General features: G+C 41.6%; 1 protein-coding gene across 3 annotated transcripts in view; it reads left to right on the top strand.

Moving 5' to 3' along the window:
- ATG3 (autophagy related 3) overlaps window positions 1-20,217 on the top strand; it is a 31,875-nt gene extending 11,658 nt beyond the window's left edge. Inside the window, exons 6-12 of one of the 3 annotated variants that reach the window (XR_006288089.1) lie at window positions 2,226-2,275; window positions 4,430-4,508; window positions 5,051-5,085; window positions 5,382-5,537; window positions 6,346-6,473; window positions 18,712-18,878; window positions 19,493-19,723. Coding sequence is in view for 2 of the 3 variants with exons in the window: in XM_007062095.4 (XP_007062157.2) it covers window positions 2,226-2,275; window positions 4,430-4,508; window positions 5,051-5,085; window positions 5,382-5,537; window positions 6,346-6,473; window positions 18,712-18,780; window positions 19,934-20,015 (599 nt within the window). In the remaining variant the exon portion in view is untranslated. Of the gene's footprint in view, window positions 1-2,225; window positions 2,276-4,429; window positions 4,509-5,050; window positions 5,086-5,381; window positions 5,538-6,345; window positions 6,474-18,711; window positions 18,879-19,492; window positions 19,724-19,933 lie in introns of those variants that run through there. The other 2 variants (XM_007062095.4, XM_043538631.1) reach the window with 2 other exon arrangements.
- Window positions 20,218-26,708: the final 6,491 nt, after the last annotated feature.

Genomic DNA, 26,708 nt, shown 5'->3' with positions numbered 1-26,708 from the left:
CTGTAGTTAAATACAAAAAATTGAGTGTGAAGGGTTCATTGTCTTGTAGACAGGCAGTCTACAGAGATTAGTACCTTACATAAATCTGAAAGCTTTAGTCAGAGACAGACTTCTCTGCTAAGTGGATGCCTTTGTCACCGGGAGAGGAAAACTATAAAAATAACTGTTCACCTGGTTCTACTGTGTAGTCAATCTAACTCCAAAGTGCCTAGCAAAATCTCTTCCATTGTATACTCCTTTCAGCTTTTCTTCTGAGAGTAGATGATTGTTTTAACACAGCCTGAGAAGGCTGACCTTTAAATTCCAGGATGAAGGTGTTTGAGAATGGCCCTTAAAGGTAAGTTTCTCCTCGTTTCTATGTATCAAAGCATTTTCACCCCTTGAGTGATGCAACATCTCTGTGTCTCTGTAGCCTGACAAATATCTAAGGGCTTGTCTACACTGGCACTTTACAGTGCTGCAGCTTCCTCACTCAGGTGTGGAAAAACACCCCCCCTGAGCGCTGCAAGCTTCAGCACTATAAAGTGCCAGTGTCGACAGTGCACCAGTGCTCGGAGCTGTGCTCCCAACGCTGGTAGCTATTCCCCGTGTGGAGGTGGGTTTTTTTTATTGTGCTGGGAGCTGCGATTACACAGCCACTTTAAAGCGTTGCTGCAGCAGCACTTTAATGTTGCTAGTGAAGACATGCCCTAAGAAAAACAACTCCTTAGTGTGACTGAAATACACCAGGAGAAGTTAATTTCTTTATCCATTTTTGCTGATGTTTTAACTCTTATTTTTGTCACTAGAAATTTGTGTTTTTTGTTTGGTTACTCCCAGTGATTTTGGGGAAGTTCACTGATATGGTGAACCAGTTCTGTAAAAATATATATATATATTTATTTATTTATTTATCTGACAGTGCTAGGATATTATAGAGCTAAGAGTACCTTCAGTGCTGGCAGGAGAAACAATATGTAGGCATGACTACACCAGCCAGTTGAAATGATTGTTCCCAAACAGTGTTCTTTTGCTGATGTGTTGTGTTGCTAGTATGTTGGCTGTGTCTTTCCTGAGTGGTAAGGTATGGTATCTATTCATGGGTATTCTCCTAAGATAATGCATTGTATCTTTGAGGAAGTCATCTGAGATCCTCTTCAGTTGGTTAACTGGACCTGAGATTGTATTGAAACAGAGTGATGTAATATTACAAGACAGTGGAGAAGAACAGCAGTAAACAAGAAGGAATAGAAAGATAAGTGGGATGGGTTGAAGAGAAGTGGCAATGCATTGGGTGTTCCTTTTTCTGAATGACAGAGGCTACAGCTATACTACAGTTCAAGTCTGCATAAGTTATGTTGCTCGGGGGTGTGAATTAGCCAACCCCCTGAGTGACATAAATGCCGATGTGGACAGCACTAAACTAAGTCAGCATATGTTGGCAGGAGAGCATCTCTCCGCCAACATAGCTACCACCACTTGCAGGGCTGGTGTAATTAAGCCGATGGGAGAGCTCTTGAGAGTAGCCGCTCTAAGGCAACAGGAAAGTGTTTACATGGTGCAAAGCTCTCTAGTGTAGCCACAGTATCAGGCTCTTCTCCTAATGGTAATTAATTGATAGTGGCAAGCTGCTACTTTTTAAATATAAGCTCCTTGGAACAGGGATATGTCAGTATTTATTTGAATTATTTTATACACTTATGGCACTATAGAAATAACATTTGGCTAAGAAGGAAGCATGTTCAACCAGTCAAGGCTGCTACATGGATAGGATGCTTTGAATGTACAGTAGTTCTTGCCACATACTCAAATTACTCTTCTTGGAGTGCACCTTGCTTTCATGTGCTTCAGGTTACTATGAGTAAGGTAGTGTTCATGAGTAGTGCAGTGTGACTCTTACTCTATCTAGATCTTTTGCAGTAGTAAGGGCTATCTGTCATCAGTTAAATTATTGCCCCCAACTCATTACTTATACAGGAATCTTAAGGAGTTTCTGCACCAAAACTCTCCTCATAAGTCCTGCACTGCGTGATTAGTCTGTACCAGCCTATATAAGCCTGCTTGGGGGAGGGATAGTCTTTGTCCAGCACTGAATAACTTGTGTCCTTCCAGTTTCTAAAGTTATTTTATAAAAGTGTAATTGAAAGGATCACATACTCCTTTCTTAGCCATTTGTACCGTCCTGGCAACAAAGAAACAGGCTCTTCTAATTTTGACTGTTTTCAGTGTTGATGTTCAATCAACAGGTATTGCAAGCGGGACAGAAGCAGTTAAGGAGATCACACTGGAGAGCAAGGTATTTGTTAGCTTGTGACTATTGACTTATTGTACCAGAAGGTTAAAGTACAATAGATGTCTGATAGTGTCCCTAAACAGCCATGTGAGCTAATTCTGTAGATGAAAGACCAGTACAGAGGCCAGGAAATATGTGAAGGTGGGGTGAGCTATGAACTGAATTAGTAACACATTATAATATCAATGTAAGCATGTATCAACTCCCATTATCATGGAATGAGACACTGTTCATCTGGAGTATTTCTGTTCAACATACACATTCACTAATATTCCACATAAACCTATAAACGAGAAACTGATTTCACTCAACTTTGAGGTGAGCATGTGCAGAGCTATTAGAATGCTGACAAATTGTTAGATTTTAAGAAAAGTCCTATTATATGGTAAAATGGGGCTTAATCAACAAGTTTTATATAGTTTTTAAATCCTGGTGCCTTAAAGTAGTCTAGGGAAGGTACATCTTGATTTGGATAAGTCATATGTCCTGCCAAACTTCTATCTCCAGTTGCTGAGGCACTAATGTAGCTAAATTCATTTTTAGTGCATTTTTATTAACTGCCACCATACTTCTCAAATCATCATAGGGCCGAGATGAAATCTGGAAAACTTCAGCCTTAGAGGAAGCTGAGAGCAGCTGGAAGAGGCACTGAAGATAGCATGAACCTTTCCATTCCCAACAATAACATGTATATGTTTAAAAAGCATTATTGGGTGAAAGGCATCTGTAGAAATGCCTCTTTAACAGGAACCTGACTAAAATGGAGCTGTGCCTCTGAGCTGCAATTGGAAGGCTTCTTTGACTCTAAAAGCAGTATAAATCTGGTGTGTGAAGTGGGAGGGGGGGAGGAAGAATTGGTAAGGACTGCAACAGATCACTTTAATTCAGTGGTCCCTCATGGTGCTTACAGACCTATTGTAGCTGACCAACAACATTGTCTTGAAGGACAATATTTTTACTATGTTTATAGGGCCCAAGGCAAATACATGCTTTTCAAGCAGAAATAAAAGAAGCATTTGGCATGCTTGTCACCTATTCTTTCAGAATGTAAAGTATCTGCACTGTACATATTGCATTGTGTAACTGGCCCCACATGCGTTGTGTGGCAAGGGTTTTGCCTTCATGAGATCAGTGCAAAAAAAAGCTGCTTTTTGCAGGATACTTGGTTTGATGGGCTAATGGCCCAATCCAACATGGCAAATCTTTGCATTCCTGTGTAATAGTCTTAGAACAGGATTTGCTTTTATGTAGTGTCTTCCGTACACAGGTACTGTATCCCAGAGCAGTTCACAACTTAGATACTTAGTGCAAACATGCCATCCCATTATGCACTTAGCAAGCTTGTGTAGAACCTGTTTTATATGGAAAGGGAGGAATGTTGGCCACTGACACCTAGAATATCTCTTTTCCAATCTTGGATCTCTAACTTGTCAGACTATGGATCAAAGTCTCAAACAAGCTGAGAATCTTGCATGGCCTTAAAACAAGTGTGGAATTATTGGACAACTGGCTTTTGCTATGGTACTGACAGGCTTTAAAGCAGGTACTTAGTTTTAAGTATAATTGTACTTGATTCCTTTAAATCGACTTACCCAATGTACCAGCTCCGTATGTCTTCAAGTCACACTTCTCTTTGCTGACAGTTTCTTCTTCCTGCTAGTTGTATAGTCTGTGGTGCCGCTGAGCAAACTGGATTCTATTCTGCCTTCGGAAACATTAGGCTCATCAGTTGTGCTCTGGCAGCAGAGTCTCTATCTTGGTGGTGATATAGGAGTAGATGTATTTTCAGAGCAGAATTTACAACATGGATAGTTACAGAAGTCATCCTCTGACTTTGAGCCTGAACAAAGTTGATCTGGAAGCAAGAGAATACAGAATCTCATAACTTTCAGTGGATTTTTAATGTACCAAAACCCTTTAAATGCCTGAGAATGAAATAAATGTGTTAGTCTCTAAGGTGCCACAAGTACTCCTGTTCTTTTTATCTACTAATGTGAATATCTGTTTTTTTATTTATGTTGATTGGCTTCATAGGAATAAATGGAAAATACTCGTTTGTAAATAGATTTTCCAAGACAGATGAATTGCATATCGCATCTCTTGAACCCAAGTATCTTTAAAGCATTGTTCTCACTTGCTTTCAATTTAACTTAAAAGGACAGTATAAAACTACCAGGACATCCAGCCTCTTGTGAAGATGATGAGGAAGATGAAGGGGAAGCAGCTGACATGGAAGGTATTTCCCTTTAAGTTGGATAGGATGCACTTTATTTCAGCCATATAACCAGGCAGCACTCTCTAGGAAAGCATTACAGCTTGTTTCCATGTAATGCCTATTAACAGGCCCATGTTGGACCTGATTCTCCTTTCGCATTGGGTTTACACCACCACAACTCCACTGGAATGCATAAGTGTCAGTGACTGGAAAATTAGGCTAGTAGGCAGCGGAATAGACGGGTCTAGCATGGCAACTCAGTGTGACTGTTTAGTGCACAAACTTCAGTTTCTGAAACCCACCCAGTGAAAAATGCTGACTTCCTAGAGGCTTCCATAATGAGTGTCTAGCGAGCCACATGGTAGACAATGTCAGATTTACAGTATTGGAGAGTCTTGGTGTAGTTTAATGGTACTGGAAAATTAGGAGGTCTACTTGGATAAAGCATGTATATTAGATGCTTGCCGATTTTAAGGAAGCACTCTTGGTTGCACATTTTTAAGCTTCCAGTGACTAATTACAAGCTTGGCATGAACTTGTAGACATTCTTTCTTTCCTTTCAGAATATGAAGAGAGTGGGCTATTGGAGACAGATGATGTGAGTGAACTGTTCTCTACCTCCTCCACAGCATTAACACCCTTTCTACCTTGTGCTTGAACTGGTAACACTGTCAAATGGCTAATGTGGCTTTTTTTTTAATGCATTTACTACAACTTTTAAAAGCACCAATTTTTGTTATAAGTGAATATTGTACTCTGATCAATATGTCAGTTACCATGGTCTTCAGATGCCTTTTTATGTTTGGGGCAAAGGTGAATAGAGGCATACTGTTACTTAAATATTTATCTTACTGTTATTGTCTTTATTCTTTTATCTTAAATCTGGATCCTCAGGCAACTCTTGATACAAGAAAAATAGCAGAAGCTAGCAAAGCTAAAGCTGATGTCGGAGGGGAAGATACCATCCTGCAGACCAGAACTTATGACCTCTACATCACTTATGACAAATACTACCAAACTCCCAGACTGTGGTTATTTGGATATGATGAGGTATAGCAGTATTTTTTTTTTTTCCCAGTGTTAAGACTCATCAGTTAAGGTAGCAAGGTCAATTTGTTGCTACTTGATTAAATATATATTTATTAAGGGAAGAAGTTAGGAGATCAGTGTAGAGCCAGGTCTTCAGCCAAGATTTACTGGGCCTGTGAGAATAAGTAAAAGCAAGCTCCCCACACCTTGAATGGCCCTGTAATTGGATCTTGGTAACCTGTTGTGAATGGTGCACATGAAAGAAAAGATTCTAGTTCTCTGAGTGGTTAGTTTTCCAAGGGTAACAAGAATGAAAATCAGTAAATGTCAGTAAAGCAAGAAGGTGTGAGAACCAAGTGTACACAGGCAGCAGGACCGTTGAGTAAGGAAGCATTTTTCTTCCACTTAAGACTATGGAATCTTGTAAGTTTGATGGCTTAGGGATATAAGCCTCAGTCTAGAAATATCTAGGTTCCCTGGAACTACAGGTTCAGCTCCCAGTTCTCCCAGTGAACTATAAACAAAGTACCATGCAGTATTTTATCTGCTCTGTGTGGATCCTATGGATCCTGCAGCATTTTTCATAAGAATAGAGGTTTGCCCTGTCATTAAGATCTCCTTTCTCACCTGTTGTCCCTACGGTTGCTTGCCACTTCTGATTTCAGTGCTATGTTTAGTTTATAAAGTACTCTGGGGTCCTTTAAGCAGAGATAGCGTATATACCTATAAAATGCTACTTTAGTGCTATCCTACTTTCTGAGTAGGAGGAAAAGATTGTGAGACACTTTTTCTGCTGCACATTTCTTTTCTGCTGCACTTTTCTTTTCAGCAACGGCAGCCTTTAACGGTAGACTACATGTATGAAGATATTAGTCAAGATCATGTCAAAAAAACAGTAACAATTGAAAATCATCCTCATCTTCCTCCACCGCCTATGTGTTCAGTTCATCCATGCAGGTATCTTCAGTCTTTCAGTGTTTCTTTATTAAGCCCAGCTTATGGATATGTTTGTGAAAAGGTCATTCTGTCTAATTTAAAATTGCCTTTTGTCCATCCCCTGGTGATCTATCAATCATAAATTTCCATTTCCTGCACACTTGTCCACAGCTGTCTGTCTGCATGAGCTGTTCCCTTTTGCAGAGGGAAGAAAAGTCAGCAATTGTTTGAGCAGCCATCCCAGTACTCAGTGCTAAATGTGCATTAAGAGAATTGGTTTGGTTTTTCCTTTGTGCCTGTTCTGTAGTTGCATCCAAAACTGTGTTCTCCATGAATCTCCGCTACTAGAAAGTCTAGAATCAGGCTACTCTAGTTTTGATCTCTTGCTGCAAAAAAAATCTTTTTTTATTCTACTCTAGCATGATCTTTTGGGAAGGTAAATTGTTTACCAAAAACCTATTGTATTTTGAAAGCTACTACAGGTTGTTTTTGTGTATCCAATAAAAAGTCAGTCACACAATTGCACTGACACATCAACTCCAGAAGGTGGCAGACAGCTATGCTTAGAATGTTACATGTAAAGAAACTAAATTTTTTGCCTGTATTCATGCTGTGGTGCTGCCTCAGAACCCAGCGCTGTTGGTTCTTTTGGGTTACAATGATCTGCTATTAAGTCTCCCAATTTTCTAACTACCGGCTGCTGAACTACTTGGACAGGTTGTCGGCTATCTACCCAGCAGGATCATGCTTTCAATTAAGGTCCTGCCTTTTATTGAATTGTATGGTTGTCCGTTAAGGTACAAGTTCAAGTGACTTCCTGAAAGTGTCCAATTTAATCACTCATCTTTGAATCGACTCTTTTTGTGTAGATTTGGTGCAAGCACATCTTCTCTTCTCCTCCCCCCCACCCCCACCTTTGGACCTACTTGGTTGAGCCTCCCCATTATTGAAACTAAAGATCCATATGACTCTCAAATTAGGACACATGAATGTGAAGTAGGGGAAGCAGAGGTACATGGCAGGCTGACTGAGAGGCGGAACGCATAGGGCTAACTGGGAAGTGAAGAAAGAAGGGGGGAAAAGAGGCATGAAACTGCAAAAGGGAAGAAGAGGCGTGTGAAGCTAATTAGAGGTTTCTGCAGAAGCCTGCTTTGGCAAGAAAGAAATAGCTGAGAATTCGCCATTTGTGGTAGCAGTAATAGTGCCCTGGAGGAAGCCCACAAAATGGAAGTGGCCAGAAGAAGCCTCTGTTTAGTGGCGGCAGCAGCAGCAGGGATGAGAGGTCTTGGGGAAGTACTGTGTTGGGGACAGCATAAGCATCTAGGAGAGGAGGGCAGTCGCTTAACAGCTGAACAAGGTGGAGCACCATTTCTGGTCTTGGAAAACAAGCACTGAGTGGTGGGATCGCATCGTTGTGCAGTTATGGGATAAGAAGCAGTGGCTGTAGAATTTTCAAATTCAGAAGGCCACTTTTCAGGAACTTTGTGAAGAGCTTTACCCAGCCCTGAAAGACAGCAACACTAAAATGAGACCTGCTCTGACAGTGGAGAAGAGTGGCAATTGCTCTGTGGAAGCTTACAATGCCAAATGGCTACCAGTCAGTAGGGAATCAATTTGGAGTTGGTAAATCCACCGTGGGAGCTGTTGTGATCCAAGTGTGCAGGGCCATTTAATCAACTTCTGCCCTGGACTCAGACTCCTGAGAGGTACCCACACTGTGTTTGGGAGTAGTGGTGGGGTTGCCACAGAGAATTGCACGCAGCTCATTGTAGAAGTGGCATGTCCGAGGTGCAGAACCAGAATGACTGTTCGCCTCCCTTGTCTTCTGGTACACCAGTCGAAGTTGTGCTGCGTGTTCCTGGTGTAGTCCTTCTCCCCCACTCCCTGCACAATCTTCTCATAGATGTCTAAATTTCTACGACTGGATCAGAGCTGTGCCTGCACAGACTCTTCTTCCCACAGATCATTAAGATCCACCACCTCCTGTGTACTCCAGGCTATAGCCTGTTTTGGGCATTGAGTCCCCATGATCTGCTGGGATGGCGAGCTCTCCATGCTGATCAAACAGGAAATGCTTCCTGTGTACCTGGCCACTGTGCAGCAGATTTGAAAATGATTACCAGAGCGGTCACAGCGGAGCATTGGGGGACACCTCCTGAAAGCCAGTTGAGTTGACTTATACAACGCTGCGTCTACGCTGCCTTTGTCGACCCATCAATGTCAAATTAAGTGCTATGCGTCTTGCACAGTTGGAGTAATTAAGTCGACGTAAGAGGCAGCCAGGTCGACGGAAGGGACCTTGCAGGGTTTATGGGTACATTATTAGGTCAACATAAGGTGGCTTCCGTCAGCCTAAGTTTGTGGACCAGTGGTTTTTGTTTTGTTTTCTGGAGACCTAGTTGAAGAAAATTGTTGATGTTTGCAACCCAACGGAGCTAGGGGTTTGGGGTGTGGGAGGGGCTCAGGGCTGGGGCAGAGATTTGGGGTTTGGGGGTGAGGGCTGCAGGGTGGAGCTGGGAATGAGGGGTTCAGGGTGTGGGGGGGGCTCTAGGCTGGGGCAGGGGGTTGGGGTGTGGGAGGGGGTGCAGGCTCTGGGCTGGGGATGAGGGGTTTGGGATGCAGGTGGGGCTCAGGGCAGGGGATTGGGGCATGGGCTTACCTCGGGCGGCTCCCAGTCAGCGGCGCAGCAGGGGGGCTAAGGCAGGTTTCCTGCCTGTCCTGGCACTGCGAGCCACGGTGCTCCCTGGAAGCGGCCAGCAGCAGGTCCGGTTCCTAGGTGGAGGCGCACAAGTGGCTCCGCATGGCTCATTCCTGCAGGCACCCACATGTACACCCACGCACACACCAGTTCCCATTAGCTGGGAGTGCAGAGCTGGTGCTTGGGGCAGGGCAGCACATGGAGCCCTGTGGGCCCCCCCCAGGAGCTGGACCTGCTGCTGGCCACTTCCAGGGCACAGTGTGGCATCAGAACAGGTAGGGACTAGCCTGCCTTATCCGGGCAGCACCGCCGACGGGACTTGTAACAGCCTGGTTGGCAGTGCTGACCAGAGCCGCTGCAACCCAGTGCCTTATGTTCCGCGACCCAGGACTGGGTCGCGACCCACAGTTTGAAAACTACTGGTGTAGACCAGGCCTGGGAGGAAGGAGGAAGTTGAAGCAAACAGCCAATGCTTCTGCAGCTGCTCTGCCAGCTTCAGTCTCTGGCTGGCTCTTCCTCGCAGTGTGTCTCCAGACCCACACAGGTGAGGTAAGGAGGGACCTTGCAGGAGCCCTAGTCCCCCACCCTGCCCCCGGGGGTGAGGGTGTCTCCTCTGCAGTTTTTGCAACTAGGGGATACAGGGAGGGGAGAGCTGGCACTGACAGGACTGACTCTTACCCCTTTGCCACTGAGTACAGCAGTACCTGCTTAAATTGCTTCTGTAGCTGCTATGCTGGCTTGTCACTATCCCTTCCTGCGGTTCTTGCCTTGTGCCTCGCTAATTAGAGGTGGCTTTCATTGCACTGAATTGTTATGCTCATTAAATTGATTGATAGACCTTTTTGTCTGAAATTTGAATAACTTCTCTATAGAAAATAAACACTTTCACCTTGCTGGAGCCGTCATGAAACTGCAAAAACTGGCATAGCCATGAAGTCAGTGTCACTTCTTCACCCTGTTGTAGATGAGAAATTGATGCTTACCAACCTGTGTGTGTGTCTTGGTTGCATCTGACCCTAAATATAGGGTCTCATTCCAAGATTAAATTGGAGTGCAACAACCCTATATCCAAGACCCAGAATCGGTTTAAAATAGACACGGCTACTGTTCTGAGACATACAGTTTGAGTTTTTGTCTAGCCTGGTTTTGGAGTTGCTGACGGTCATGGGCACTGAAGTCAAACTGTAAAAAAGTCATCCATGTGGACACTTACGTTAACAAAGGGGGGTCTATCCCATGGGGCTTCTGTCTTCTCACACATGTGGTCCCACACTATGGTAGTGATTAGAGTGAGGATTGCACACTTCAAGGTGTAACGTTACCTTTACTCCTATTGGGTCCACAGGCCCTATGTTGTTGGGCTGCCCTCTGACATTAGAGGTCAAACCAAATTGGTCAGTTATAGAGAAGGTACTATACAAGCTGAGGTCCACTGGCTATTGATACTGTAGTAGGATGCTCTAACCATTGACTGTCGAGTGTCTGCTAAATTGACCTCTCTATGTATACAACTTTCACAGGTCATCTTGATACTCTGATGACTGCAGTTGAGTAAGGCCTGGTCTAGAATTTAAAAAAAATTAGGTTGCTTTAACTAAGTCCTCGTGTTGTAGGAACTGGTCTGCGCTATACAAGTTGACCTAAGCTGCCTTACCCCGACCTAATTTTGTCTGAACGCACTATGGCAGGGGTGGGCAAACTTTTTGGCCAGAGGGCCACATCAGGGTTGTGAAACTTTATGGAGGGCTGGGTAGGGAAGGCTGTGCCTCCCCAACCAGCCTGGACCCTGCCCTCTGTCCGCCCCCTCACACTTCCAACCCCCCTCCCGCCCCGTTCCTTGTCTCCCTGACCGTCCCCTCCCAGGACCCCTGCTCCCAGTCCCCTGACTACCCTGCCCCTATCCACACCCCTGCCCTCCTCCCTCCCCCCCCCCCCCCCCCCAAACTACTGCCCCATCCAACTGCCCCCGACAGGCCCCCCGGGACTCCCACACCTATTCAACCACCCCACTGTCCCCTGACTGCCCCTAACCCCTCCCCCAGGACCGCACCCCTTATACAACCCCCCCATCCCCTAACACAGATCAACTTAAGGCTGCAGTATAGACATGCTCTAGGTTTACGGAAAAATTCTTCCATTGACCTAGCTAACACCTCTCAACTCCCTTCCGTCAGCGTAGATAATGTCTATACTGAAGCGCTACGGCAGCTTAACTGCAGTGGTGCAGCGTAGCATTTAGTGTAGATATGGCTTAAATGTGAAGGGGGGTGATCAGAGTATTGGGGAGAAATCATGGGGGTGATTGTATTAAGACTTTTTTCATGTCTTATGCTGTGCCTATGATAGCAATTAAAAATTGTCATCTCTTCCTTTTGTATCACTTGAAGTCCCAACCAGCAGTTCCACCTGGGGCATGGACAGTGTATCTAATCTAGCATGTCTGCTCAGTTTCTTGCTGAGAGGTGTTTGGGCTTCCTGCACCTACCAGCATGAGTCTGCTGGCAAACAACATAAATTCTTCTCCAGCTGAATTTCTCTCACTCAACAGGGTTCTAGAGATGGTGGGTGTGGGGGGGAGGTTGGGATAATCTCTCGTGGGATCTGAATGCATCCGATGAAGTGAGCTGTAGCTCACAAAAGCTTATGCTCAAATAAATTTTAGTCTCTAAGGTGCCACAAGTACTCCTCTTCTTTTTGTGAATACAGACTAACACGGCTGCTACTCTGAAATCTCTCATGGGAGAATACTGTCAGTAGATACTGTCACACATCTTTCGCCCTCCACACCCTTCCCCAGCAGAGCAAAGTGTCAGCACTCAGACCTGTGCTCAAGAAGCAGTTTTTTGATGCTGATAGTCTCTCCAGTTGCTACTCTTCCTGTTGTTGGGGATGGTTGTGTTGGAGAGGGAAAGCTGAGATTGTAGTGAGACTGCTCCAATATTAACCAGTGTATTGAGCTTCCTTGAGTCCTGTCAGTCTGGCTTCAGGCCAGAGTGTGGTACAGATAGCACAGGTCTTGTTAGGATAGGTTCTGGCTATGGACATGGGACATTTAACTTCTGCTGATTCTGGTAAATTGACCAGTTGCCTTTGATAGTGCTAATGCAGCTACAGTCTCTGGGAGGCATATACAGGTTTTCATTAAATAGCTGTTCTCTCAAAGAGCCAGAGAGTGGGATCTTGGCAGTTGTTGCTTGTTTAATATGCAGTTCTCAGCCATCTCATCTGGCACATGCCTGTGTGTGAGAGGCACCTAGGGGAGACAGGCAGCTGGATTGGGCTTCAGAACCATTTACAATTCAGTTTGATTTTTCTGATGGTGGATTCTGTGTAACTTGAAGTCTTTAAACCATCATTTGATTATTTCAGTTACTCAGCCAGAGGTTAGGGGTGGATGAGGTTCTGTGGCCTGCAATGTGGAAGAGGTCAAAATAGATGATCGTGATGGTCCATTCAGACCTAAAAGTCTATGAATTAGATGGTGTGGAACTGCTTGGTTTGGGGCGGAGGGGAGGGAGAGTGGGTGAAAGGTGTCTTCTCTACTGAGTGGGAATTGCCCACTCGGTCACTTACTTTTTGAAGTTAAAAGGGCCTGTTGGATTCCAAGCTGCTCCTAGATATTTCAGGTAGAAACAGTAGTCAAGTTACTGCTTTAATCTTTGCTTCACAAAGAAATTCCAGTCTTTCCTGTCTTACCTCTGTCACTTCCTTGCCCACCCATAAGTTGTGCAATGTGGTGTACGTAGGGCTATGCTTGATGACAACTGGGAAAGTAGCTGTTGGCTCACAACACCGTGGCAGCATGCTCACTCAGCAGTTCTTCTTTTGTGGCATGTATTGCCATCATATTTTGTTTCAAAGGAGGAACTGAAAAAGGGATACCATGGCAAGCTGCACGCTAACCACTTGCTGAATCATTGAACAGAACATTTTAAGTAATCAGGATTGTCACACAAGTTGTGTTTTGGCAATTGCTTTATGGGTAAAAGTGGTTTTTACTGATTTCCTGTTAGAAGTAGTCAATTGGCAGCCATTTAATCAATTTGTCAATAATAAATGCAGATCCACAAGTTTGTAGAAGTAGGAACTGGGCAATGAACAGTGACTGAGTCAGGGAAAGAGACTCTGTAGCCTATGGATTCATTAGGGCGTGCATCTAGGATGTTGAAGACCCAAGTTCAAGGCTCTGCTCCAATAATTAATATACTTACAAAAGCGGAACAGCTTCAAGAGGAGAAATTGAGAGAGCCCCTTACCAGAATATCCCTTGCCCCAGGGGCTAGGACACGCCTACAGTGTGGGAGACCCAAGTTCAGATTCCTTCTCCACATCAGGCAGAAGTGGGGAATTGAACCTGGGTATCCCACATCCCAGTGAGTTTTAAGGAGTGGGGGCATCACCAGCCCTGCCCGTCCCCCTATCCATCTCCTCCCCTCCACCCCCTCCAAATTTGGTAGATCTAGACCTACTTTCAGTGCCCAAGTTAAAATTAAATCCTCGAGTCAGGTCAAAATTAAATGTGACTTTTTGACTTTTCTGAAACATTTTGATATTTGTTTGCTCAAAACTATTATGTGAACTTGATGTGATTTCACAAATAGTTTGTTGACCTGAAACTGCATTTTTTTTGGTGATTTTTTTTAAAGTATTCACCAAAAAAATTGCAATATTGTCAACTGAAGGATTCACTCCTATGCCCTTCAGTGTCCAAGGTGCACTTCTTAAAGCTTAGCAGTTTCACTCTATAGTTTCCATTATAAGGTGTGTTGTGGGAGTAGAGGAGGGAGACAACCTAGTGTATACAGCTTTAGTGCTTTCCAAGATGGCTGGGTGTTGGTCCGTTTGGAGGTCCAGGAAGCTGCAGTTAAAGGTAATGCTGGTTTTGCTATTAGTTCTCATTCACTTCACTGTGTTTGAGCAACTACAGAAGTCACCGTCATAAACAGGTTCTACATTGACACACTTTATTATGGGGGATCTTTGAATTTTCCTTACTCCATTATTAAAACTTCGTTTCCTGTTGTTGAAGTTGGTGAAAGCCGAAGAGACAAATCACTTTTGTTGGACCAGACTGTCCTGTTTCATTCCATCCTGGAAAGCTTTTTTCTTTTGACTTAACCTTTTTTAATGAACATGAATTACAAAATTCATAAGGCGTAACTAAACCATCAGGCCAGCATTTTCAAACTTGAGTCCTTAAGTTAGTCACTTAACACAATATGTTCAAGACGCACAGAAGTCTGAAAGATTTTCCTAGGAGTTCATTTGGTCTCCTACATTGGTAGGAAGAGGGTCCTCGGAATTGGGAGAACAAATTCTCAGTGAGAGATCTTCTTACTGAGGCCTCTGTGTTGGAACAGCCATCAAAATAAGCTTCCTATTTGTTGAAGCCTGTGGGACTGAAAGAAGCCCAATGCATGGCTGTCATCGTCTTTGGTAGGAGTAGCAATGTTTGACATTATCTGGATTAAAGTTCTTAGCCTTATTGTAACTAGTTAATTGACTGCTAATTAATTTAAGCCAACTAATATGATTGCAACATCTGTAGATTATCATTTGCAAACATTTGTTCTAGGACACAAATGTCTTTGGTCAAATCTAGGCTACAGGGTGGATCAAATGTTTGTAGTGAAATAAGCATTGGTGGAGTATCTAGCTAGCTCAAGTTAACTGGCAAACATTTAACTCTAATTACAAAAGGACTAAACTCTGGATTAAACAAGGCCTTCAAGACCCTTCTAGGTTGCAGTTCTTCAGATTGCCGTTTTCACATGGCTGCCTCACTTTTCTTTTCTCCTTGAAGTCCATACAGTGTGGTTTGATACAGGATAATGTCTAGCAAAGACCCAATTTCCCAGCTGTTCCTCAGAATTCTGTTATGAGTCCAGATAGCCATCCTTTATCACACACCCAAAAGCATTTCCCAGGACTACTTTTTGTACATTTCACTTTAAAATTGTGAGGGACTGTTGAGCCTAGAATGTCTGGCTTAGTCTAGTACAGACTGTAGGACTACTATCTCTTCCTTCTCTACTTTGAAGGGAGGAGGCTTGTGGCTGATATTGAAGTTATAAGATCTTTGTTTCCCTTTAAAAATGAAGTGCTCAAATAAAACACTTAGTTCTGCTTCCATAAGCGCTTGTGCATATTTTTGTAAAACTGTGGGGATGCAAGAGCGACACAAATATGTGGGCTCCTGTGGGACTGCAAATTATTGAAATCTGTCAGGTTTTGCACTCTAAGGAACACAATGGCAGCATTTTATGGCTAGATTGTATAATGAAAAATTGCAGTGCTGTTGTAAGAAGTCTTCCACCAAGCTGCAGCATTGTTCTAATGTCTTGAGATGAAGTATTCAATGGCCATGGAATGAACTTCTTTACTCTCTGAACTAGAATGAAACAGCCTTAGCATGGCTGAACTGACATCGGAGAATTCAGAGAGGTGAACAGCTTGACTGGTCCTGAAATATATATAAAAAGCACCTGCTGTGTAAATTTTTGTCAATCCACTCTGCAGTAGTATTGCAGTGGGACTAATAAAATATTAATTGGCTATGATTGCCCAGCAAGTGCATGTAAGGATAAGTAGTATAGCTTGTGAGAGAGAGTCCTCTGATATTGCCCAACACCACTTCTTCTCTTTGACTCATTCCACTTCACAATATCCATTTTAATAATGTGGCAACCACTTATTTGCATTCTCAGAATCACACGAGCAAGATGGCTAGACTTTGACCTAACAGAGTTGTGACTGAATGCAAATTAATAGCCATCTACTTAAGTATTTATATAATGGTATCTGAGCCCTTTCATTAAATTCTGTAAGCTTCCCCTAAATAGCAGTCAGTTTGAGATGACCATTTAAAAAAAAATCCTGTTAATTTCTTTGTGGTTTTCCTTTGGCTTGTCTTCATATCCTCTGGATTTTTCACAAATTAAGGTTGAGTACAAAAGCCTAAACTAAAAGCATATCTAAAGCAATCTTCATGTGCAGCACCTCCTTTGTCATTCTTGCTGCCTCCTTCTCTCCCCTACAATCCTGCCTGAGAACTATTCTCTGCTCAGTCCTCTCTTCTTCCCACTCTGTACCGCTGCTCCCTGCTGCTCCCTGCCCTACCATGTCTACAAATGTTATATTGGAAGCATGTGAGTCATCTTTACTTTGAGACTGTAACTGGTTGTGAAAAGTTCTGATGCATTGGCAGGAGCAGCTCTATATGCAGCTACTGATGTAGTTTCTCCAGATATGTGTCAAAACATGGTGGCTTAAAGTGCCAAACACTGTAAAAGAGAAACATTTCCAATGTTTAGAATGCCACTAAGTGAGTACATCTGGGCCCATATTTGAGATAAACGAAAAACAGTGATGATAGCTTACAGAAGCAAAGAACAGAGTTACTGATCGTCAAATTACATAACTTGGCTTGCATGGCAGATAGTGTATGTGAAATTTAGAATTGCTGGTGGCCAAAATATTTCTTAGTGTTTTGAGCATCAGATCTGGAAGCACAAGTTTTGGATCCAGTCAGGGAACATTGACAAAACTTTTAACTGGGGTTCTGGTCTGCATGGACATATTAAAGGTCCCATAGCTATTCTTAAAGAGTGGAGTTTTACCCCAGTGTCATTAGGTAGAAATGTTCACTTTCTCCTCTCTTACGATTGTGCAACATCTTTAAGCCCCTTCATTTTCAATTTAAACTAATTCCCCCCACCCCCCCAAAAATCCCAGGTTTTACAAACAGCATTATGGGGGGGGGGGTGGTTTCTGATTTTTTTCACCCTACTTTTGTTGTTCAAATATATAATTTGTTTTATTAGGAAAATAATAAATACATGATATCTGTTACGTTTAATACATTAGTCTGTGTATGTGCAAAGCGGTCTGTTGAAGTAAGGCTGTGTATTAGTCTAGAAGATGCGCACACACATACAAGCTCTGAAGTGTGTACACATGTGAACCTACTTATGAATCTCACGCCCACCATGTACACATTTCAAGCTGTTGGCAGATAACGTTTTCAAGATCTGAGACACTACAATGGAAAGAAAACAAAAATCTGTATCTGAATGTTTCAGAACAAAGGAAGTATTTGAAAGTATTAAAAAAAAAAAACAGAAGAAAAGATGAAGTTGACTATATGCATTGCAAACAGCGTGGCCCAATTATTAAATGTAAATATTTATAGGCTAATAGTTCTAAATCTGCAACAGTAAGCTGTGTATTCAAATGAAAAGTTTTATTGGATTAGAGAGATATTTTTCCTTAAATTCAGAGGTGTCACTGTGTTTTGAGTTCTTTTAGTTCTGCAGCAAACCACATTTGAATTCCATTCACTGAAGCATTAATCTATTGAATATTTTTCCCATTTCCTTTCATCCACCAAAATAAACCCAATATTTACCCAGAAAATTTTTTTCCATCTGTTTTTTCGCCTGTTTTTGTTGTACTAATAAAGGCTGATAAATTCAATAAAATAAAATAAAATAAAAACTGAAAACAAAGGGCCCTAAACATATTGTAATTGCTCTTGTCTCTCTGCAGCCCATTTCAGTGGTGGGTGAAGTGCTTGCTTTGTAGTTTGCAAAGTACCATGTATGAAAGGTGCTTGATGAAAATACAAATATAAATAATTAGTGCATCTGATTTTAATCTCACTCTGGCCACAGTGCTCCATGGTCAGATTTATGGTAACAGCTAGTAAAATGACTTGATTAATGGGACAGTGAATTTAAACTGACATTTGTGGAAGGGTTTAAATGTAATTTAAACCCCCCTAAAACAAAATAAGATGATTTTGCTGCAGTTTAAGGTGTTGACACAACTATTGCAAGAAACTGGAACTTTTTAACTCTGATATGGCAGGTAAGTAAAAGCAAGATCTGAGTTTTAAACTTGTTTTGTAAATGAAAATCACGAACTTTGAAATGTATTCTGTTAGTACGATTTAATTTTAAAGTTTTGTTGTGCATAATCTGGAATAAGAATCTCAGCCATAACTATCTTGAAAATTGCAACTGCAATACTAAACAGTAAAGTATGAGACTTAACAGTATGGAGGGCATTTTGTGGCTTTTATCTGGTCTGTGAAAACTGTCATGCACTGATCTGCTTTCCCAGCACCAAACCTTTTTAAAACAATGTTTTAGTGGTGGAAGCAACCTACCCCCAAGATGAGTTAACTCCAGTTCATTCCACACTTCCACAATAGTGTACTTCCTCTCTGACACAGTGCAGTCATGTCCAGGGTGAAGCATGAAACTTACCCACAAGGATAATGTTCTTCAGGGTATTTTCTGATGTGGACTAAGTATGCCCTGGTCTTTCAGAAGCCTAACCAAACAGCCATTAGTTGGTAATAAGTGTCATGGTTTGGAGTTGGGTTTTATGCCAGTAAGCTAAACGTTAAAAAAATTCCCTATCCAAATACCACTTTCTGTAGCCATCCAGTCATACTACTTAAGGCTAGTAATCTGCACAAGTAATCTAATTTTATTGAGTTATGGAAGACTGAGCTGTCTTGGCATGATATCTCTAAGAGTTCCACTCTACTTTCAGGCATGCAGAAGTGATGAAGAAAATAATTGAAACAGTTGCAGAAGGTGGGGGAGAACTTGGAGTTCATATGTATCCTTTCCATGGAATATCAGGAGACCTCTGAAGAGTGTGTTATCTAATAAAGGTCTAATCCATCCTCTGTCCATTCCTAAAACTTTATTTTGCAGGTAATTTGGGAGGCTTACTACTACTGAAGTCACTTTTAGATTAGCAATAACATCTAAGGCACACCAAGTTGCCATGTTTTTCTTATGTGCAGGAACTGGGAAGTAGTATGCATGTGCTGACTGAGTTTCCCCCAGCAAAGTTCCTGAGTAATCTCATGCTAATTCTAAAATAAATGCAACTGACCAACAGAACAGTGAAAATAATTCATGTTATAGCTAGTCACTTTCACACTTCTGTTGGTCAGTTGCATTTGTACAAATAGTACTTTCTCTGATCTCTCAGTGAGATGAGGGATCTTAAGTGACACTTGTAATAATAGTAGGTACAATGATTACACAATTAGTATATTAGTACACCACTTTCAGACAGAAATGTCACTTTCAGGGTACTGTACCAGTGTCCCTTTAAATGAATCCTTCAAATGGCTTTCCTGTTCTAAAGCAAGAAGGGAAGGGGTGACTGTGGTGCAGCTGAAAGCCCTGAACCACCAGCAGCAGCTTTCATACCAGCTAGTCTTATGCCTTGAATAAAGAAGAAAGTTGTACCAGTATGGATAACTAAACTAATAGTGTGGGGTTTTAACCCTTCATGTGGCTCTGTCATTCTATTACAGTTCAAGATGGACGCAAACTGTAGAGTCTGCTTCATGTCCGCTACCTGTGGATGGGACAGATTGTGGGTAACATATATGTCTAAAGCAAGTTAAACTGGAAGGTAACCCATGGAAAGCAATTCAATGTAAACACAAAGTATTTCATACAAAACTGGCTTAGTGTTAGCAGAGTAAAGTTTTTTTTTAAAAATAAGTGAATTTATTAAACGTGAAAATACCTGATCATTCAAATCATAAGTTTTGAAGTGCCATTCTTCACTATATTAGTGTATTATTTTCTTGTCCCCCTTTAGACTTTCTAAGCTATACTTTTCCTACCTAATGAAATACTAATAAGATTCAGGTCACTTACAAAAGGCATGATTTCACCTAGTTTTCTTGGATATAAAGTAAGCATTTAATTACTCTTTTACTCCATGTTTACCTTAACTAGAGACTCAGGTACCTTCTTATTTTCTTGAAATTTGTACAAGCGGTCATTCCAACTATAGAATATGACTACACAAGGCACTTTACAATGTAACTAGAAATCACAAATGTCTATGCTAATTACTGGTTCTGATTTTTTTAAAAAAACCCTATACATGTGACTTTTGTTCCGCATTGTACACAGTTTCTGTAACATTCAACTTTTATCAAGTTTATGCAGCAAAATAAAAAGTTCCACTACCAGCCTTACTTTTTAATAAAGATCTATGTGTAAAATAAACCATTTTTCATTCCTATACTTGCAGTATAGGTTTTTATTTTCACATATTAATCTTAGTTAGTCCTTAAGCATCTTTTTTTTTTTTTTTTTTTTTTTACTTACAGCTAGTAGCTCTTTCATATCAAAGGTTAAAACTTTGCTTTCCAGTATTAGCCTAAGCTTGATTCTTTTGGCTTCAGTAATAAAATGCTTTTTATTTTTCAAGTAACTTCCAATTCAGATGTTTTTTGTATAATTGATGGCTATCCCAGAACTACATGGTGAAACTTGTGGTGATTTGCTCAAGTGCCTTTCTGAGAAGATGCAGGAGAAAAGAAGTGATAATCATATCTAAGTTTTAACTTTGTACTGCGCCACAAGCAAAAATAGCTAGTCCTAGAAACAGCAAAGATGGCTTATATGAATTGTTAAAGCATAGTGTTGAGATGGTGTGCAAGAAAGCCTATTTGGGAGATACATACTCTCATTCCTAACTCAGTGTATTTTCTCTTGGCCTCCAGATTAATCTTGAAGGTACAAGAATACACTCAGTGCCTTAAGCTTTTGTTTTAAAAAGCTTTTTCCATGCTAATATTTCAAAATGTTAACTGGCTTTTAATGTGGTTCTCTATCCCCTAGTAGATTGGGTTAGTAGTCATGTCCACCAGTAGTCCATAAACTTCCACCAGTATTTGTACGTGAATTTGCCCTGGCTGCGCTTGTGTTCCTTTTCTGTTCTTTCCATGGATTCAAATACTTGTGTTTCATTCCAAACTGCTTATGAGAGGCGATGTTCAAAGTTTCAACTACATGAAGCTGAGCCCAACAACTGTTGAATTCACCCATGTGTACTCATGTACTCACGCAAACATTGAAACAATACTATGTGCCTGAGATACCCCTAGTTGTGATACTTGATTATACATAGCTGTTCCAGATTAAATAATTTCACATAACTGTGGAAAACATTAACTTGAGGGAAGTGCAGTTAGTAGATACCCTCTGGCAGACCGAAGCTAAACTTGTCCAGTGCTGTAGTCTCTAGCCTCTTCAACCACTGCCATTCTGAATTCTGTTGCTCTTTCTGGTCTTTTCAGTCCTCCTTTACCCTCTTCAAATATTTGTCACTTAAGCATCATACCATCTGAAACTTTCAAAATTCCTCCATCCCTACTACTTAGCCTGTCACCTTCCCTCCGGCACTAGAGTTCCCTGAGAGGAGAACTCCCCTGAAGCATTTCTGAGAAGATTCCTGGAAAGACCCTGCTGCTGGATTTGGAAAGAAAAAGAAACAGCTGTCATCTGTGTGCTAGTAGCCTTGTCTTAGTAGGATGATACCCTAGAGGCAGCCAGCTGCTGATGCTACTGTTTTTCTGCAGTGGCAGAATCTTTAATGCCTTCCTCTGCAGGGAAAATGATGGTATCATCTTCAGCAGCCTGCAATGGGGAGTTAGGTGGCAGCAAAATCTTCACCTGCACCTCCACCCAGGTACACTAGAGGCTGACAACAATCCCATTCATAGAATATCAGGGTTGGAAGGGGGGACCTGAGGAGGTCATCTAGTCCAACCCCCTGCTCAAAGCAGGACCAATCCCTAATTTTGCCCCAGAACCCCCTAAATGCTCCACCCCTCGGATTGAACTCACAACCTGGGGTTTAGCAGGCCAATGCTCAAACCACTGAGCTATACCTCCCCACTCTCAGGAATCAGAGGACTGGAATGGACCTCAAGAGGTCATATAGTCCAGTCCCCTACACTCATGGCAGGACTAAGTATTAGCTAGACCATTCCTGACATGTGTTTGTCTAATCTGCTCTTAAAAATCTCCAATGATGGAGATTCCACAACTTCCATAGGCAATTTATGCTAATGCTTAACCACCCTGACAGTTCGGAAGTTTTTCCTAATGTCTAACCTAAATCTCCCTTGCTGCAATTCTTCTGGCCCTGGATGTAAGTGGCAGAATCTACACCACCAGCAAGAGCCAGGCAACAGAATTTTCACAGATATATAGGAGGAACATGTAGTTTGATGCCAGCAGAAAAGTTGAGAAACAGTGATGCTGAAGTTAGTCAATGACTTCCATCAACACAATTATTTTGTTGCTCTTTGTAGAAGACGTCCTTTAGGATACATGTATGGAAGAGAGAGGAAACTGAGCTACTGCCATCAGCAGATCCTAACACAGGCACTTCAATGGTAGCTTTCCATGCCCCTATGAGAATCCTATCTCGGGAACTCCTACAGGCTCCAGTCCTTCCCTCCTGCCTCCATCTCAGAGAGGCTATAGAGAAGCCAAGTTATAAGAGGTCCCTTTGTCTGTGGTTCATCTTGAAGCTACCATGACTATACCTGTCTTTCCCAAGTCCATACATCTGCCTCCTGCTCTACAAAATGTCTTGATTCCTATTCTCATATGTGTGCCTCCCTGCATGTGTTTTAAATTCTATAGGTGCTGCTGTGGATTGTAATAGCATCTGCACTGGGCCTCCAGTGTCTTGCCCATCTACTGAGTTCTGTATCTGCTTCACAGAGAGCTAAAAGTGAGGGAGACCAGTGGTGAAATCCTGACTACATTGAAGTCAATTGGAGTTGTCACTGACTTCAGCAGAGTCAGCATTTCATCCTAGGAATTCAGGAATGAAGTAGGGAAGCTGTCTTGCAGAAGTTGGAATGCTTAAAACCACCTGGCTGGCACATTAGTTTTTAATGTATGTCAAACATTTCAAAAACATTAAGGGGGAAAAAAGACAAACACACACACGGATTCCCAAATAAAAATCTCCATTAGCCACAGGCAATGGTAAGAGTATATCAGTAACTCAACTATTGCAAATATTCTTGTTTAAATAAAAACTTTTGGAAAGGATGAAATTCAGCCCCGAAGGCAAATGTAAAACCTTGACAGGTGAAAATATAGAAATACAGGGCTGAAGTTTAGTGGGGGTTCTTAACTTTGTCCTTATATTACTGTCCTGGGATGAATTTTTTTTTATGTTTATCTGTCCACAACAAGCAACTTAATCTAATCAATGACTGTAGAAACTCGAACGCCTTGCTCTCAGTCATACAGCCTTACAGAGTCCACAGGAAAAGATCTATCTTATAAATGTCTCATTAGACCAATAGCATGCTAAGGCAGTCATTCCCTGCTGTACCTACACACGTTCTGTCTGCCAGTAATTATGTAAGTAAAATCCAACACACAAATTTTTTATCTAGGAATACAAGTCCCTTGGGCTTAGCTTGTGAAATTGAATGAGAAGAGCAAAAGTTAGTTTGATCACAAAACCTCGTATTTTAGTATGTATGTCTGAAATGAAGTTGTAAAACTAGAGCGTATTTTTTTGATAATCAGCCCCCAATTTACAAAAGGCTGTATCTCAGATAATACAAGCTGCCTTAATTGCAAGCTGCTTTAGGTGTCCTTCATCCCTTGTATGATTTTGACAGTCTGGATGTTGACTGCTGTGCTGGTTTTATTCCCCCCCCTTCATGACTACTGCCTTTTCCATCATAGAGGGGACATCTAGTTGAGAGGCTGTTTGTTGATTGGCGTGGCATGTGAGCATGAGGGCATTGGCTACTCTCTCAGAACAGCACAGTAGTGGATTTCTATGACTTTTCTTTTCTTTTGGGGAATTATACAGATTTTGAGCACATAAATGCTTTGGGGCCTAATTCTACACTGCACTGTACTTTGTGGACCCTTTTACACCTGGGCCAAGTGAGTGCGAAATGCTGCTATTCTAATTTGTTCGCACGTTGCACCAATGTAAATGACTGCAAAAGGTTTAGTTTGGAAAAGAGGCAATTAAGGGGGGACATGATAGTGGTCTTCAGATACTTGAAAGGTTGCCATAAAAAAGATGGAAAAGGTCTTTCTTGCCACAGGGAGTAGGACAAGAGGCAGTGGGTTCAAAGTACAGCATAGCAGATTTAGATTAAATCTCAGGAGAAACTTCCTAACTGGAAGAACAGTAGGACAACGGAACAGACTGCCTCAGTAGGTTGTGGAAGCTTCTTCACTGGAGGCTTTCAAAAGGAGGCTGGATCGCCTTGGCAGGGGGTTAGACTAGAGGATCCTTGCAGTCCCTTCTAACCCTATGATTCTAGGTGCAGGTTTGTCATCAGTAGATCTCAAAGCACTTTCCAAAGGAGGTCAGGTTCATCCTCCTAATTTTATAGATGGTGAAACTGAGGCACCAAGAGGGGAAGTGACTTTCCTAAGATCACCTAGCAGAGCAGGGTCTAGCACCCACGTTGCTTACGTTCCATGGCAGTGCTCTACCCCCTGGGCAACATGGTTATCAAATAAGTAAACCACACACAAGTCCCTTTCTAGTAAAAGTTTTTTCTTTCCAAAAAGAAGCTTTATCCGTTACAGCTTCTCTGCCTTTGCTTGCCCTTGTGATTTTTAACATGTCCTGTTTTCAACTTACTTCCCCAAGGAGCCATTTCACCAGTTCCCAGAGAAAGACCCTGCAGATCTCTCTTGTTTTTAATGCCTTTCTGTAGAAATGGTTATACCCATCTGATTGTTTCACCACTCCCAGTTTTGAAATGCATCCATTGGGCCTGGTAAGTCAGTCAGTCTCTCTCTCTCTTTCTCTCACACACATCTATGTTCAAAATGGTATTTTTGGTATTTGCTGCAGCTAGATAATTAACTCCTTTGTTTGCCCAGAAAAGTCGTGTTCTTCTCTCCTCTCCGCCCTGCTCTGTACAGGAAATGTTTGCTGGATGCATGTTTTAAATTGTTTTTTCTCAATTCTTTTTGTCTCAAGGCAGTTTAATAACTATTCTACAGTTCTTTCTCTTCCAACCTTGCTTATCTAATTTGGTGGTGCAATAGAGGATTGTTATAATTTATTACAGGAGTCTCTTCAGGTGTGGCACAAACATGGATATCCCTTTCCTGAACTGTTCTTTTAAGTTTTCCCTTACCTTATTTAGAATATAACTTTTTAGGGCACAGAGTTTGTCTTCTACATTTATAAGGTACTCTAATTTTACAGTGCTTCATGAATATTTTGTAATAGCATCATATAATGCCAAATCTACCATCAGATAGAAGCACCATGAAAGGTTGCTGCTTGTTGAAGTTATAGTGTATACTGTATCTTTAACAGATGATCTCCTGAAGGCTTGTGAACCCATGACCTCTCCAAGAGACTTTTCTCTTGCTGGGATTATCATTAGATACTCAGGTTTGTGCTAAGAAGGATTTGAATCTGTGACCCTGAACTTGTTTATTGTGTGTAACAAATCATCTAGCAACTGCTTTAATAAGTAAGATAACATGGATTTGCTTCTACTACTCTTTTTAAAGTGACATTTTATTTTCCATTTCTGTACCATTATTGTTTAATATTTATATTTCAGTAGCTCCTAGCGGCCCCAGTTAGGACTGGGGCTTCATTGAACTAGGTACTGTGCAAATTCTATGGCCTGAGTTACACAGGTCAGACCAGATGATCGTATAATGATCCCTTCTGGCCTTGAATCTGTGAAACACACATGAAGGCATACTTTCCATCTAGGATTTTCCTTAAATGGTTTTGGTTTTGTCTTTTTCATCTGTGAATTTAGATTTTTCTCATTAGTAGAGAATAAAATATCTGAGCTGAGATGTTGACATAAGCGCTCTGAGGGACACTGTCAAGTACTAGGCCAAAAAGCTGTTTATTTTAAAAAAACCAATATGGATATATATATTTTCATTATTTTTTTCACTAATTCAATTAGAACTTCTTTGGACATTTAAACATTTCTCTATAGTGTTGGAAACACAAACCTAATAGCCTGATGCTGTAGCAAAAAAATCCCAGAAAAGTAAACTTACTAGGCTCAGAAGGTGAAACTGAAGAGCTTTGTTTCACTGTTCAAGCTGAAGGACATGCAGCACATAAACACAACATAAATGGGGAAAAAATAATTTCTTTCAGAAAGCCTTCTGTGTTCATCTTAGATGACAGTAGCACAGGTAAGGACATTTTTTAAAAAATAAGATTGTTTTGGCAGTGATCTTTTAAATATTTTTGTAATTTGAAATCTAATAAAATTAACCATTTCTAATTTATTAGAAAATGCCCTTCTTCACTTAATCATGTGTGGTTCAGACACAAAGCCACCAGTGGCTTCTAAACAAGCACCCTTGAAATGGATTTTGGTTTGTGTGGAAGCCACAGTTTTACTATATCTGATCATCTGTGTGAGAAGTACTCCTGGGATTTGTTTCCTCTCAGTTTAAACATACTACAGAACAGGGAGAGGTCTGTGGAACATGAAAGGTCAGATCTTGCCCTGAGTTATTCTTTTGGCCAATAGAGGTAGGTGAGCTCATTCATTTAAGAGAAGCAATAAAAGTACCTGCCACTGCTTTTCTCATGCACTACCGCTTCCTGCCCTGTTGAAGTCAATGGGAGCTTTGCCATTGATTTCAATGGGCGGGATGAGGCCCATGGTTAAGAACTTTGGGCCCAGTTCACTGTTGCCCTACCCTTTTTGCAACCCCCACAGGTGC

The sequence above is a fragment of the Chelonia mydas genome, chromosome 1 (assembly GCF_015237465.2).
Source record: "Chelonia mydas isolate rCheMyd1 chromosome 1, rCheMyd1.pri.v2, whole genome shotgun sequence".
Lineage (NCBI taxonomy): Eukaryota > Metazoa > Chordata > Testudines > Cheloniidae > Chelonia > Chelonia mydas.
This window is presented reverse-complemented; position numbering and strand designations above follow the sequence as displayed.